Source organism: Bos mutus, chromosome 22, assembly GCF_027580195.1.
Source record: "Bos mutus isolate GX-2022 chromosome 22, NWIPB_WYAK_1.1, whole genome shotgun sequence".
NCBI classification, from domain to species: Eukaryota; Metazoa; Chordata; class Mammalia; order Artiodactyla; family Bovidae; genus Bos; species Bos mutus.
Window position 1 is genome coordinate 70,473,287 of NC_091638.1, and position 16,114 is coordinate 70,489,400.

The window sequence follows — 16,114 nt, forward strand, 5'->3', positions numbered from 1 at the left end:
GATCAGCTGACAATGAGATCATCAATGTTTCCTCTTGGTTTGAGTGGGTCTCAATCTAGAGAGAAAAGAATTGGGCTCAGAGAAAAGAACAATGACCCTCTCACCCCACTCCCATCTTTCACTTGTCCAGAATTCAGGGTGGCTCCCAGGACATCCTAGCCATGACCATTCTTGTGCTGTATCTAGATGTTTATTGAAAAGACACACAGGAACTTAAGGGAAGATATTCCAGCTCTACCCACTTTCCCTACTCCCTTCTCTCTGTCCCTGAACCAAGCCTCCAACTGGCTCAGTGAATTGCTATCCAATATGGAGCAGCTCACTTGGGCAGCATCATTCTGAGCTGGTTACTCAGAACCTCATTGATTACTACACTCACATCCAGACTTCTGGATGAATTCCTAATTTCTGTACCACCCACTGGCTAGGGTAGCCAGGCCACAAAGCACAAAGCTCACAATTTGGCTCCTTGTTCAGAATGCTGCTGTGAGCCCAGCAAGCACTTGGAGTCTGCCAGGCTTCTCTCCAGGTCAGTCATTTCAAACTCACACTTAGGGCATGTGATCTGAGCAAAAATGCTTTCGTAATCTATAAATCATTTATTTGAAAAGTCTCACAAAATAATCAAAATCAAAGTCACGGGTAGAATGACTTCCCTGGAGGTCCAGTGGCTAAGGCTCTGTGCTCCCAATGCAGGAGACCCAGGTTCAATCCCTGGTCAGGGAACTAGATCCCATGTGCCTCATTGAAGATTGAAGATCCCATGTGATGCAACTGAGACCCAGCACAGCCAAATAAATTTTAAAAATTTTAATCACTGGTAGTCACATCTTAAGGGCTTTCCAGGTGGAGCTAGTGGTAAAGAACCCGCCTGCCAATGCAGGAGACATAAAAGACACAGGTTAGATCCCTGGGTTGGGAAGATCCCCTGGAGGAGAGGGCATGGCAACCCACTCCAGTATTCTTGCCTAAAGAAGCCCCATGGACAGAGGAGCCTGACAGGCTACGTCCAAAGGGTCACAAAGAGTCGGACACTACTGAAGCAACTTTGCACACACACACACCTTAAATTCCACTTGTTTAATAGAATAAAGTTGTACAAAATATGGATGTCTCAGGAAATCTGGGATATGTGATGGCTGCTAATGGGTAGAAAGAGCAATGGAATCAGGAGGTCTGAGTTTGAGATTTGCTTGCTGTGTGATCATAAATCCCTTGACTACTCTGAGCCTTGGTAGGAAGTTGTCACCTGGGTGCTGGCATTCATTGTTAATGGCATGTGGTTCTGTGGCTCTTGGCCAATCAGAAGTCCACAGATTTGACCCCTACTTGGTGAGCATGGCCAGAACTTAAGTCCACATTCCAGTCAGCACAGAGGAGTCCAACTCTGGGTGTTTCATGACCCAGAATGTCCCTAAAGGATAGTTCCTGGCACTACAAATCATTTGCCATGGGAGCAATTCCACCCAGAAGCTCATTGTGAAATGGGAGGCTGATGGGAAATCTCCTCACTAACCTTATGATCCCAGGAGCCAACCACAGTTCAGTCTCTGGAGTTTCCATCTGAGCCTCTTCCAGACTTAGCCTGGCTTAAGGCTGGCCAGGCACTAAGGAGGGAGCTCTTCTCCCTAGGCAGGATTGGACACAGGCTCAGAGAAGGAGGGTGCTCATAGGGGCTCATATCCCCCCCCCCCACCCACTGCCCTTGGCACTCCACCCTCTCCCCCATGAGGGCACCAAGTCCTGGCAGGAGACTGGCCCCAGAACCCCCAAGCTGTTTGTCCAGCTGTCTTCACATCCCCAGGTCACAGGGCTCTTATATACCTTGGCCTGGAAAATGTTGTCAGGCATCTGGATACCCACTGGGTCCCAGCCCAGAACCAACACTGGATGGGGAGGAGGGAAGCTGGGAGAGTCCTGTCTCTCTCTGGGCCTCCCCTATTCTATTGCGTACATAGGAGGCCAGATGGTCTCCAAGAGCTCTTTAGCTGGGCAGTCCACTCCTCTAGAGTAGCATTTAAGAACTTGGCTTTGAAGCTAGAATAGGTTTGAGCCAGTTTACGATTTCATGTACCCCAGGACACCAATAGACAATAAATACTCTTCCAACTTCACACACAGAAGTGTAGTTTGTGGAAACTGTGAGCTGATGACGGAGCATCTTGACTTCTTACAAGAGAAGTCAGAAATCAAACTCAACAAGACTCAGAGATCTGTGCCCAGAGGAATTGAAAAATGCCCCTTCCCTTCTCAACCCTTCGCATTGGCTAATGGGTACAGGGCCTGGTGTATCTCCCAAAAAACTATGGGACCCTAGTAACCCATGTGTTCAGACACACGCCAAAATCTCTGAAGTGGGAAATGGAGCAATCAATAGGCAGCAGATTACAGAGAAGGACAGTCAGAGACCCCAAATGGAAACACATTACGAAGGGCAAAAAAAGTCTTTCGTGGTAACCTGAGCCCAGTAATCGAGCTAAAACACGGTGGGAAAGGTTGTTGGCCTGGACACAGGAGGACCGGAGTCCTGATTCAGCCACTCCAGTGGTGAAACTGGCTGTGTAGGCAAAACTAGGGGAAGACCTGCAGCACTTTGGGGCCCGAGCTACTCAGGGGAGGAAGAGGAGGTCTCATTTTCAGCTCACAAAAATTTCCCCATTCAAATAAGCCCGCGGGGATTCTTAGAAATATGTTGATAGGAATCACGCATTTGACTGCACTGTCCTTTGCCAAGCAGGTATGGGATTGATCACTATACAAAAGAAGTCTGAGAGCATCTTCTAAGGTAGGGTTTCTGATCATTATTGACATTTTAGCTCCAAAAATTACTGGTTACGGGGAGCTGGCTTGTGTACTGCAGGATGTTCAGTACCATCCCCAGACTCTCCCCACCAGGTGCCAGTAGCACCATCACCCCCACTAGTGACAATGTCTCCAGACAGGGCCAAATGTCCCTGGGAAGCAAGTGTGTGTGTTAGTCACTCACTCATGTCTGACTTTGCAACCCCATGGACTATAGCCCACCAGGCTCCTCTGTCCATGGGATTCTCCAGACAAGAATACTGGAGTGAGTTGCCACTCCCTTCTCCTGGGGATCTTCCCGACCCGGAGATCTTCCTGACCCAGGGATCAAACCTGCGTCTCCTGCATTGCAGGCAGATTCTTTACAGTCTGAGCCACTAAAGAAGCCTCCCTGGGGGGCAAAAATCTCCCCCAGTGGAGAATTCACTGTTCTGGGGGTAAGGTGTCCCAGGCACATTTTCTCTCTAAATTCAGTGTGATAGTCTCACCTTTAGACCAGAAACAAATAATAAGAACAGCTTATGATCATTGAGCCACAGGGCAGGGATCTTTACCTGTATTTGCTCATTTAACGCTCCAGTGAGGCAGGCACAACTAGTATCCCCACCTTGCAAACAAGGACACTGAGATACAGAGGAGTTTAGCAACTTGCCCACGGCCAGTAAGTATGAAGTGAGGACTTGGATCCAAGTAATCTGACTCTGGAGTCCATGTTTTATATAATATACACTGTGCAAAGTAAAGGCAAGAAGCTGTAAACCCAAAATCTATATGTATTTTGGGCTTCCCTGTGGCTCAGCTGGTAAAGAATCCGCCTGCAATGCAGGAGACCTGGGTTCTATCCCTGAGTTGGGAAGATCCCCTGGAGAAGGGAAAGGTTACCCACCCCAGTATTCTGGCCTGGAGAATTCCATGGACTGTATAGTCCATGGGATCACAAAGAGTCAGACACAACTGAGCGACTTTCACATATGTGTTTTACCCTAACAGAGTATCTCAATTTCAGTTCAGTCACTCATTCACGTCCAACTCTTTGCAACCCCATAGACTGCAGCACACCAGGCTTCCCTGTTCATCACCAACTCTCAGAGCTTGCTCAAACTCATGTCTATCAAGTCGGTGATGCCATCCAACCATCTCATCCTCTGTTGTCTCCTTCTCCTCCTGCCTTCAGTCTTTCCCAGCATCAGGGTCTTTTCCAGTGAGTCAGTTCTTTGCAACAGGTGGCCAAAATATTGGAGTTTCAGCTTAAACATCAGTTCTTCCAATGAATATTCAGGACTGATTGCCTTTAGGATGGACTGGTTTGATCTCCTTGCAGTCCAAGGGACTCTTAAGAGTCTTCTCCAACACCACAATTCAAAAGCATCAATTCTTTGGCACTCAGCTTTCTTTATAGTCCAACTCTCACATCCATACATGACTACTGGAAAAACCGTAGCTTTGACTAGACGGACCTTTGTTGAAAAAGTAATGTCTCTGCTTTTTAATATGCTATCTAGGTTGGTCATAGCTTTTCTTCCAAGAAGCAAGCGTCTTTTAATTTCATGGCTGCAGTCACCATCTGCAGTGATTTTGGAGCCCAAAAAAATAAAGCTGATCTCAATTTGGATCAGCTCAAGTCAAACACTCGGTAGTAGCTAGCAGCTACCATACTGGATGCTCTCTTGACAACCCCAAGTTAAGATCCAACCAGTAGGATCCCATAGAAACCCACCCAATCAGAGCTCGGCAGTGCCCTGAGCATGAGAGAACTGGACTGGGAAGCCAAACTATTGGAGGAAATCAAGTGAATGTCTTAGAGTTGTAGCTAAAAGTAAAATAAGTTCATGCTTATTGTGAAGGAGGAGGAGAAGATGAAGGAGAAAAAAAAAAGAAGAGAAGGAAAAGAAGAAGCAATAGATAGGAGACAAGACAAAGGAAAATTTTGAATCAGGATGAACAAGAAAATAGAAACTGAGATACTGAAAGACTCAATCTACATGTATGATGTTAGTCTGAGATCCCACTGCTTCAAAAGTAGTCTTTGGCCTCTTTTGTGTCTTCCAATTGAACAAAGCTATGGTCCTGTATGATGTAAGCAGTCAGGACTTCCCTGGTGGTCCAGCGGTTAAGAATTCACTTTGCAATACAGGGGACATGGGTTTGATTCCTGGTCAGAGAACTAAGATCCCACGTGCTGTGGGGCAACTAAGCCCATATGCCACAACTATTGAGCCCATGCATCACAACTAGAGAGTCTATGTGCCACAACTAAGACTCGACACACCCAAATAAATAAATAATTGTTTAAGTTACTAAAAAAATTATGTAAGCTGTCCCCAGAAGACCAAAGGCCAGGGTTGCCAATTTTAGCAAGTAAGAATACAAGATGTCCAGTTAAATTTGAATTTCAGATCAAGGAATACCTTTCTAGTATAAGTACAGCCCATGTAATGTTAGGGACATACTTATACAAAAGAAAAAAAAATATTTGCTGATCTAAAATCCAAATTAACTGGGCATCCTGTATTTTCTCTGGCAACTTCTCCCAAAAATGGTCCATTTGGATCCTTCCCACTAAAAAGGACAAAAGCCCCACAAGAGGCCAACACATTTCCCAGAATCCAGTCTTCCTACTAAAAGGAAGACAAAAAGGTCCCACCGTATCCCCTCTTGCCCCCAGATGCTCAGGTGGGTCCTCCCAGGACATCCACTCCCACCACTGCCACTTCAGTCCACCCTCTCCTGCCCTTTATACCCACTTGGAGAAATTCCATTGATACCAGGATACCCAGAGGGTTAATCCTTCTGATACCAAGTCACACTTTAACTCATTCCCTCCAGGCCAAGGATTAAATACTGTAGGGGTCAGGGCTACAGCAGACCCTGAAAGTGGAGCGACACCTCCCCCACCAAGTGAGGAGAGGCCGCAAAAGAAAGGGAGGGACAAAACTAGGAGAGAGAAGGAAGGAGGGGCCGCCTGGCCGGGCTGCTGTCCCCCCACAGAGCCAGCTCAGATTCAGTTCCAGGAGCGACTTGGCTGCAGAAGCAACAGCGTTCCGTCTCCTCCAGTGCAGGGCAGCAGGCGGAGGGCCACAGAGACGGAGGGCCTGGGACCGGACGTCCTTAGCCCCCAGCCAACTTGGCCAGGCCTGGCCCCATGGCCTTCAATGACCTCCTGCTGCAGTTGGGGGGCGTCGGCCGCTTCCAGAAGATCCAGGTCACCCTGGTGATCCTCCCTTTGATCCTGTTGGCCTCCCACAACACCCTGCAGAACTTCACCGCCGCCATCCCCACCCACCACTGCCGCCCACCTGCCGACACCAACCTCAGCGAGGACGGGGACCTGGAGGCCTGGCTGCCCCGGGATGGGCAGGGGCGGCCCGAGTCCTGCCTCCTCTTCACCTCCCCCCAGCGGGGACCGCCCTTTCCCAATGGCACAGAGACCAACGGCACAGGGACCACAGAGCCCTGTCCCCACGGCTGGATCTACGACAACAGCACCTTCCCTTCCACCATCGTCACTGAGGTGAGGAGCCCTGGGCCCCTAGCTTCTTCTCCCAACCCCTGTGTCCCCATCTTACCATCCCCTCCACCACACACACACACTCACACACACAGTCTCAACGGAGAAAGGGTTCCAGATGGGGGCCTTTGTAGAAAAGGGAACGTGGAGTTGCAGGGTCAAGAAAAGAGTCTTGGTTTCCGGGACCAAACAGAAGTGTTGAGGAAGGGGGTGTTCCGGCCTCAGAGAGCCAGCTGGAAGGAGGGTAGGGGGCTTCCCTGAAGCCCAGGCTCACCTTGGCCTGACCTTTGCTCCCTCTCCCCACAGTGGGACCTCGTGTGCTCTCACAGGGCCTTACGCCAGCTGGCTCAGTCCTTATACATGATGGGAGTGCTTCTTGGAGCCATGACATTCGGGTGCCTAGCAGACAGGTCAGTCCTGGGCAGGGCCAAGGAGCCAGGCTGGGACTGGGGACTCCTTGGCTGAATTCGGGAGGGCCACGGTGGGTGGTTGGCACGCCTAACTGGGGCTGGACTGAGGATATACAGCATCAGCCTCATGATACGTCACGGTCCCAGGCCAGCGCCTCTCCCAGTTTGGTCTGGCCCTTGCTGGTCCTCAAAACCCCTGCTGCAGGCCTCCCCTCCCCTGACAGGCTGGGCCGCCAGAAGGTGCTGATCTTCAACTACCTGCAGACAGCTGTGTCGGGAACCTGTGCTGCCTTCGCTCCCAACTTCCCCGCCTACTGCGCCTTCCGGTTCCTCTCGGGCATGTCAACAGCTGGCGTTGTCCTCAACTGCATGACACTGAGTGAGGGGCCTGGGAGGGCAGGGCAGGCCCCCACCCTCGCCCTCCAACCACCCAGCCCCACAGCCCCCTTCCAGCCTCCTCTCCCAGCCCACCCTTCTGGCACTCAGCCTGTTCTGCCCTTGCAGCCAACATACAGCCTTCATCCTGGAGCTCACACTATCCTGACCTCTTCTTTAGACACGCAACTACAAACTCCATTGTTAGGGCCAGGCAGTTCCCATAAATGACTGAGGAGCTGAGAGGCATTAGAGAGCGTGAAGACTGTCTCCAAAAGAGAGACACACCCATCCAGAGGGGTTGCTGCCACTCAGCTGCTCCAGACAAGAAGCATCGGGGCTATCAGATCTGCCCCTGCCCCTCTTTTATTACTGTCAAATATCCCAACTGTTTAACATTTGCAATTAATTCTCATATTTTAATATAAGCCAAGCCAGCATTATGTAGACCAAACACATTTATGGACAGAGCATGGCCTGTCCATGACTCATCAACATGCATCCTCAGATGGGTCACCCCCCTGGCTCTGTTTCTCAGATGGAGAACCTGAGGCTAGGGGGAAGGGACAGGATTCCCCCAAGGTCATTCCTCAAGCCCAAAAGAGAATCTAAGGATTTGAGATTCTCTGGACTAAAGTAGGGCTTCCCAGGCGGCCAGGCCAGTGTCAGTGAAAGTCGCTCGGTCGTGTCCAACTCTTTGTGACCCCATTGACTATACAGTTCATGGAATTCTTCAGGCCAGAATACTGGAGTGGGTAGCCTTTCCCTTCTCCAGGGTATCTTCCTAACCCATGGATTGAACCCAGGTCTCCTGCACTGTAGGCGGATTCTTTACCAGCTAAGCCACAAGGGAAGCCCAAGAATACTGAAGTGGGTAGCCCATCCCTTCTCCAGTGGATCTCTCCAATCCAGGAATCGAACCAGGGTCTCCTGCATTGCAGGTAGATTCTTTACCAACTGAGATATCAGGGAAGCCCCTTCCCAGGTGGTGCTAGTGGTAAAGAACCCACCTGCCAGTGCAGGTAGATGTAAGAGACACAGGTTTGATCCCTGGGTTGGGAAGATCCCCTGGAGGAGGGCACAACAACCCACTCCAGTATTCTTGCCTGGAGAATCCCATGGTCAGGGGAGCCTGGTAGGCTGCAGTCCATAGGGTCACATATAGTCGGACACAACTGAAGCCCACAAGGAATGAAGCTGGACCTCTTCAGACCTCAGCAGAAAGGTGCTCCCATTCCCACCTCAACTCTCCGGGATGGCAGAAAGTCTCTGTCTCCTCTGAGCTGCTCTGGTCACTGAGGCTGAAATCCAGCCCAGGCTAAGAAGGACCAGAGGAGTGACTGCTGTTGAGGATGGACTGAGTAGTCAGAGGTGCTCCGAAGGGAAATAGGACCCTGGCCAGGACAGTAGGTTGGAGAGGAGCAAAAACACACAGCAAGGAAGTGGAGGAGCAACTCCTGGGGATTCCAAACTTACCTCCCCATCCCTACCTCCACCACAAGCCTCCCCCCTAGTCCCCCTTCCATGGCCCCCAACCTCATCTGATGTATCTCCCACTGAGCTCTGGGACAAACCAAGGTTTGGACAGATAGTGGGAGTCTCAGCGGGCCCCAGGGGTCTCCAACACGTGGCACCCAGTAAGTTGCACCACTCTGTTCTAACCCTCTTTCCAGATGTAGAGTGGATGCCCATCCACACACGGGCCTACGTGGGCACCCTGACCGGCTATGTCTACAGCCTGGGCCAGTTTCTCCTGGCTGGTATGGCCTATGCTGTGCCCCACTGGCGTTACCTACAGCTATTGGTCTCTGCGCCCTTTTTTGCCTTCTTCATCTACTCCTGGTACGTAGGGCCCAGACAGATGTGAGGGGATGAGACTTCCCCAGATCTTGCTGTACACTCCACCTGCAGAGTCCAAGAAGGTCAAACCCAGGCCAGGGATTCAGTGTAACTGATGGGGAAACTGGGGCTGTGGGTGGAAGGACTTGCCCAAAGGTATCCAATTCTCCAGCCTCCTCAGCTCTCCAGCTTGTCTGCCCTGCTCCCTTTACCCAGCACCCAAGAACCAAGACCCCATGTTGAGGAATAAGTCATTACCAAGCTGAACACCGTTTTGTGGTCCTAGAGAGAGGGCTCTGGTATAGTCCTGGGCTCCCAGCCTTGGAGGAAATCCCACTGCAGCCCTCTGGAAAGCCCACGCCCTACCTCCAGCCCACATGACTTGGAACTGCAGCCACGCCAACACCTACACTCACTCCTGCCCCCAGGTTCTTCATCGAGTCGGCCCGCTGGTACGCTTCCTCCGGGAGGCTGGACCTCACCCTGAGAAACCTGCAGAGAGTGGCCTGGATCAATGGGAAGCAGGAAGAGGGAGCCAATCTAAGTATGGAGGTAAGACCCCCGAGATCTCCTGCAACATCCCACCCATCAGTAAACCCAGGACTCAGAGGGCTTCTTTGAGTAAGGGGCTAGGCTGGGAGGAGCTCCTGGGGGAGTCCAAGCCCTGAGCCCCATCCATCCCGGCAGGCTCTCCAGGCCAGTCTGAAGAAGGAGCTGACCACAGGCAAGAGCCAGGCCTCAGCCCTGGAGCTGCTACGCTGCCCTGCCCTTCGCCGCCTCTTCCTCTGCCTCTCCATGCTGTGGTAGGCCCAGACAGACAGACTGATGGACAGACAGACAGACCGAGAGACAAGAGGCTGGTTGGGGAAGGAGTGGACCACAGTGTGTAGAAGAAGGCAGACAAGAGGGAGGAAGTCAACAGACCAGCTGTGAGAGGCATAAAGAGTCTTAAGGAATCCTCCAGCCTCAATTTGCCTCTGGTCCCCAACTGGGCATCAATCTCTCCATATTCTTCCCCTTTTATCAGCTCTGTTCCAATATGGAGACACCTCATCAAGATTGATGGCCCCCAGAGTCTGCAGAATTATATCACGAAGGCTGGCTTGCAAAACTTCTGGAGCATTTACTAGCCTTGTGGTGTCTGCCAGAAACACTGGCACAACAATAAGATGCCCAAAGCTCATCTCTGAAAGCAGATTCTGGCCAAGGTTGATACCAATGAAAAATCTTCCTTTCACATTGCAACATTCCCTGTTACCCTTCTTACATGCCACCATCCTAACCCCATCGTCTAGCAATCCCATGACAATTAAAAGAAACATGGTCAGAAGGAACAAGCCTGCCACTGAATTCTTTGTTTCCAATTTGGAGTTTGCTCCAGGTTGGGGTTCTGTCCAATAACCTGAGCTTTATTTTCTGGGCTCTTGGCATCTTAAGAAACACAATACCCATCCCAGGACTACAGACAGGTCGTGGAAAACTCTGGCCTCTCCCAACACCTTTCCCCTAAAGATATTGCTTTGATATCCAAGATGAAATAAAGACTAAAACTATATAAATCCTACCTGGCAACTAAGTGAAAATTCCCTAATACACTAGAGACACAGATTAAGAAATCTGGGGGATTAGAGGACTTTGTTGTTGTTCAGTCTCTCGGTCGTGTCTGACTCTTTGCAACCCCATGAACATCAGCATGCCAGGGTTCCCTGTCCTTCATTATCTCCCAGAGTTTGCTCAAACTCATGCCCACCGAGTCAGTAATGCCATCCAACCATCTCATCCTCTGTTGTCCCCTCCTCCTCCTGCCCTCAGTCTTTCCCAGCATCAGGGTCTTTTCCAATGAGTCAGCTCTTCGCATCAGGTGGACAAAGTATTAGAGGACTACCCCAATATCTAAAGTGCATGTTAAATGTCAGAAGAAATATTAGCCAAGGTAGACTGCAGATTCTTAAGCAAGGTACCCTGTGCAGCTCACCCATTTGGGATGAGCACCCCCTCCTTAAGCTTCCTAACAAACTCCATACCCCTCATCCCTCCCCACTAGGTTTGCCACTAGCTTTGCCTACTACGGGCTGGTCATGGACCTTCAGGGTTTTGGGGTCAGCATCTACCTAATCCAGGTGATCTTTGGTGCTGTGGACCTGCCTGCCAAGCTTGTGAGCTTCCTTGTCATCAACAATGTGGGCCGCCGGCCTGCCCAGATGGCCTCACTGCTGCTGGCAGGCATCTGCATCCTCATCAATGGGGTGGTACCCAAGGGTGAGCACCCATGAGCACCTTGGTCCCTCGTCCTTGGCCACATCCCCAGACGTGACCCAACTTCTCAACCCCCTCTCCCAAGATCCCGCTGACCTCCTCCTTTTTCTCTAGATAAGTCCATTGTCCGAACCTCTCTTGCTGTGCTGGGGAAGGGCTGTCTGGCTTCCTCCTTCAACTGCATCTTCTTGTACACTGGGGAGGTGTACCCCACAATGATCCGGTGAGTGGGAGCTTAATGGGAGGAACTTTGGGGCAAAACATTCCCCCTGCATACAGGTCAGACCCCAGGGCACATGTCAAAGGGGGCCACCAACTGGGACAGGGTGGGGAGACAAGAAGACACATCTCAGAGGCAATTAACTGAAGTCCCCCCAGATCTCCAAGGCACAAGTTAGAAGATCTAAATGCCATTAAAAGATCTAATCTGCCACCAAATCGAAATGCCATCTTTAAACCAAATGGTATGTCTGAAATGGAAGACCACAACCATGAAAAGGAGTTTTCTAGCACAAGAGCCACACTTAATAGCGGTTGTTCTGGTAGTTGTACAGATAAATACAGCACTACTTTTTTGAGTGCCAGGGTTGGGAGGAGGGGATAGTTTTGCATTAAGACACAAGAAACATGTCTGTTTGAAGAGTGGGATGCAAAACAACAACAAATACAGAATGGGATGCAAAATTCACATGAGATATCAAAGAAATGCCAAGCTTCCCTAGGCAACTTGGAATGAGAACCCTGAGAGGTCATGGTTATTGTCCTATACCCTCAAGGGATTTCAGCTGAAAGAACAATAGTATAAAGGCACTGTCAAACTTTTTACAAATATCAACTCTTTTGGCCCTCATAACAATCTTATGAGGTGGGTACTATGATAATTCTCATTTTCCACATAAGAAAACTGAGCCACGGAGAGGTTAAGTGACTTGTCCCAGGTCACACAGCTTCTAAGTCAGGAAGCTTGGATTCAAATCCAAGCAGTTTATCTCCCTATTATCAACGTTTTTAACCTCTGCTCTCATAGAGAATGTTCTTAACATATTAATATGAAGATTCCAGGTCCCTTCACCCTAGGAATTCTAATCCAACAGGTCTGTGTGGGGCTGATGTTGTTTAGTCACTAAGTCACGTCCAACTCTTGCAACCCCATGGACTGTAGCCAAACAGGCTCTTCTGTCCATGGGATTTCCCGGGCAAGAATACTGCAGTGGGTTACCATTCCTTTCTCCAGGGGCTCTTCCTGATCCAGGGACTGAACTCATGTTTCCTGAATTGCAGGTGGATTCTTTACCACTGAGCCACTGGGGAAGCCCACCTCCTCTGACTGGGGTTAGGGCAACTGAAAATCAAGTCCCCCAGCTGATCTGAGAACAACTGACCAAGCTCAGCTAATTTGACACCGAGGTTCAGGGAGGAAAAGAAACTTGTCCAAGGTCACATAGCAAGTTAAGGGCAAAGGCAAAAATCAATCTCCTGATTCTCTGGCCAGAACTCTTCCCAACTTATTCTTTTTATTATTATCTCCAAAATAAATGCCAAATTGGTTAGCTGATAAAATGGGGAACAGAGCAGGTACCAGGGAGTCTCCTGGGGCTGGGCCTGAGCTGCCCTGACCCCAAATTCAGCTGGGACCTCAGCATTTGTGCCAGAACACTAACCAACACCCAACCTCCTGGATCCCACAGGCAGACGGGCTTGGGAATGGGCAGCACCCTAGCGCGAGTGGGCAGCATTGTGAGCCCGCTGGTGAGCATGACCGCCGAGCTCTACCCCTCCGTGCCTCTCTTTATCTACGGTGCTGTCCCAGTGGCTGCCAGCGCTGCCATTGCCCTCCTGCCGGAGACCCTGGGCCAGCCACTGCCAGACACAGTGCAAGACGTGGAAAACAGGTGGGCCCCCATCCAGTGAAAAGCAGGAACTCGCCCCGAGTCACACATCCAGGCTGGGGTAGCACTGAGACTCAAACCTAGGCCTCCTCTTCCCAGTGGAGGGGTGGGGGTCCTTGTCCCTGTGTCCCCTCGCCCCTCCCCAATCAGCTGAAAGTCTCCTGGGGTCCCTCCTGGCTCTGGAGAGTGGTAGCTGTTTGGGGCAGAGAGCTGGTAGCTGGGCACAGCTGCCTGGAGAGCCCCGTGGAAGACCCCAGCTGGTCTGGAGGCTTCTACCCAGGACACCACTCTCCTGTCCCCACCACCACAGGAGGAGAGGGAAAACGAGGAAGCAGCAAGAGGAGCTGCAGAAGCAGATGGTCCCGCTCCAGGCTTCGGCACAAGTGAAGAACTGACTCTGGGCACTGAAAGGGAGCCTTACAGGGCCCTAAAGGAAGAGAGGGTCCTACAGGCAGCTCACATGAGAAGGGGGAGGGGGATTCGTGGCCCAAGAGTTGGGGCTGTGGTTCAGGGAAGCAGCCTCTCAGCTCTCCCCCGCTCCCTTAATACGAAGACCACATATTAAAAGGTTTCTTCGCAGCATCTCCCTTTGTCTCTCTTCTCTCAAACGAAACAGCCACTCCACTTCAGCGGGCACCGTCCAGTCCCCGCCCTCAGCCCCCAGGATTTGACAAACCATTCCAGACAACTGGCGAAGGATCTTTTACCTCTGCTCCCTCCCCTGTCCCTCCTTTGCCCCGTCTTCCCTCCTTCCTTTTCTAACCTAAGTATTTTCTGAGTTTTAAATCCTTTACACCCCTGCCCTGTCTGGCTGGAAATTGACAAGCCTCGAAAATGAAAGCAGCCAATCAGAGGCTTTATTTCAGGCTCCGCCCCCTCTGTGAACGCTCCTGGGAACCTCTGGCAACAAAAGGAGGAGAAAAACACCGAACAGCTGTGAACTCAGGACGCTGGTCCCTGCCCCTCTGGATTCCAGCAGGGTCCGGACTCAAAACCAGTTTGCCACTTCCAGCTCTGCAGCTGGACATTCAGCCCGCTGGCTACCCTAATCCTCCGGCACGGCATTTCCTGGGCTTTCTTGGCCGCTCTCCTGCCTGCTGGCCCTGGGCTGGTGGAGAGGAGGGAGGAGAGGAAGGGGAGGGTGAAACCCAGCCAGAGAGCCAGAGCTGAGTGCTAATTTGGTGTCAAGCACTGTTCTAAGTACTTTGCATGTATTAACGCAGTCAGTTCTCCCAGTAACTTTCTAGAGAGACGCGCAATTATCGTCTTGCATTTTACCTAATGCGACTTCATTGGAAAAGACCCTGATGCTGGGAAAGACTGAGGGCAAGAAGAGAAGGGGGTGACAGAGGATGAAATGGTTGGATGGTATCACAACTCAATGGACAGGAGTTTGAGCAAACTCCAGGAGATAGTGAAGGACCGGGAAGCCCTGCGTGCTGCAGTCCCTAGGGTCACCAAGAGTCAGACACGATTTAGCGACTGAACAACAAAAAAATTTTACAGATAAGGAAGTCAAGGCACTGGAGTGGTTAAGCAACTTGCCCAGATTCACACAGCTTTTAAACTGCAGACTCAGGGTTAGAAGCAGCCCATCCGGAAAGTGTGTGCTTGGACCCACCCCCTCTCCCCTACCCACCCCTTCCCCTCCCAACTGCCTGGGCTGTGAGGTACTGAGACTTTGGCCTCTTCCACCCCTTGAGGCTGTGCTTCTCCTTTTCCCTCCTGGGCTGGAAAAACACAGAGAAAGGTAAAAGAGGAGTGATGAGGTCACAGGGTAGGAACCACCTACCTACCTGTGAGGGATAAAGGGAATTTAGGGATCACAGTCAGAAAAAGAGGGATATCCAATCACCTGCCTCAGCCAGGAGCTCCCTTCAGGGAAGCTGGGAGTTGGGGCAGAGGTGAGCGCTGGCGTGGGGAGGCCATGGGAAAAGATACACCTGTTAATGCCCAAAGGTGGCAGGAAGGAGGGACCAGCAGTGCCCTCTGGTACATGTACTTGCTTAGTCATGCTTGCTTGCTGGCACACTGCCCCTGACACTTTCCCCTGCAGCCGACCCAGCCCCCTAGACCCTTGTCCCCTGGGGAAGGTCCACACTCTCAAGTCATAGGCATTGCCTTCCAGGTGGGGTCAGAGAGTTCTTGCTGTGTCAGGGCAACCTGGACAGGGGACTTGGCTTGGAGTTCTCCTGAAAAAGCCACAAAGCCCTGGGAGAGCTCATGGCAGCTCAGCCAGCCAGATGACAGCATGGGCAGAGCCCGAGCGCAGCTGAAATCACCATAACCCACCCCCCATCCTGGAACACCTGCAGCCTTGACGTTCCCCAGTGGTGTGGACATTCCCCATGGTTGTTGTTTAGCTACTAAGTCATGTCCGACTCTTTTGCAACCCCATGGACTGTAGCCCGCCAGGCTCCTCTGTCCATGGGGTTTCCCAGGCAAGAATACTACTAGAGTGGGTTACCATTCTCCATGCTCCTCAAGAATTTCTTGACCATCACAGGATCCAGTAGATGCCAGTGTCAGCAGCCCCAGCCCTGCTGCTATTTCTCAGGCAGTGTTGCCCTCTTGAGGGATGAGGGGCACCTAGGATGGCATACTCTGCCTCTGCATATCTAGGGGTCTTGGGACCAATGACTTTCCCTACCCTTGCCTCAACACCCTACTAGCAAGTCTGACAAGCTCTGACTCCCGTGGGTCTGTCAGCTCTCTTCTTAGGTCATTTGATATCTACGTCTGCCTCAATGAGAGGCAGTCCCTGGCCCACCCCAGCCGCATACATCCCCAACTGGGAAAGTCCTGGTGCTGATTTAGACAGCTTACACCATCTGCACAGACTCCTTATCCCCAGCTTCTAGCCTGAGACTTCCTGCACTCACCCCATTCAGTTCAGTTCAGTTCAGTTGCTCAGTTGTGCCCAACTCTTTGCGACCCCATGAATCGCAGCACGCCAGGCCTCCCTGTCCATCACCAACTCCCAGAGTTCACTCAGACTCATGTCCATCGAGTCGGTAATGACATCCAGCCATCTC

The 16,114-nt window shown here is 51.3% G+C and overlaps 1 protein-coding gene across 2 annotated transcripts; it reads left to right on the forward strand.

Annotated features, from left to right (window-relative positions):
- Positions 1 to 5,944: 5,944 nt before the first annotated feature.
- On the forward strand, positions 5,945 to 13,474 carry SLC22A6 (solute carrier family 22 member 6). 2 transcript variants are annotated; one of them, XM_070359546.1, is made up of 10 exons: positions 5,945 to 6,313; positions 6,617 to 6,720; positions 6,945 to 7,099; positions 8,769 to 8,937; positions 9,363 to 9,486; positions 9,622 to 9,737; positions 10,979 to 11,193; positions 11,305 to 11,413; positions 12,879 to 13,082; positions 13,393 to 13,474. In XM_070359546.1, exons 1-10 carry the CDS (start codon positions 5,945 to 5,947, stop codon positions 13,472 to 13,474), a joined length of 1,647 nt encoding a protein of 548 aa, XP_070215647.1. The 2 variants fall into 2 exon arrangements, with proteins under 2 accessions (XP_070215647.1, XP_070215648.1); XM_070359547.1 differs by having other exon boundaries at positions 13,011 to 13,082.
- The last annotated feature ends 2,640 nt before the right edge of the window (positions 13,475 to 16,114 follow it).

What these genes read in the sequence shown, in the direction of transcription:
- SLC22A6 (XM_070359546.1), top strand. Translation starts at nt 5,945, where the DNA reads ATGGCCTTCAATGACCTCCTGCTGCAGTTGGGGGGCGTCGGCCGCTTC. An exon ending in TTCGGGTGCCTAGCAGACAG is followed by an intron (nt 6,721 to 6,944) that starts GTCAGTCCTGGG and finishes CTCCCCTGACAG; the next exon opens with GCTGGGCCGCCAGAAGGTGC. An exon ending in GTGTACCCCACAATGATCCG is followed by an intron (nt 11,414 to 12,878) that starts GTGAGTGGGAGC and finishes TGGATCCCACAG; the next exon opens with GCAGACGGGCTTGGGAATGG.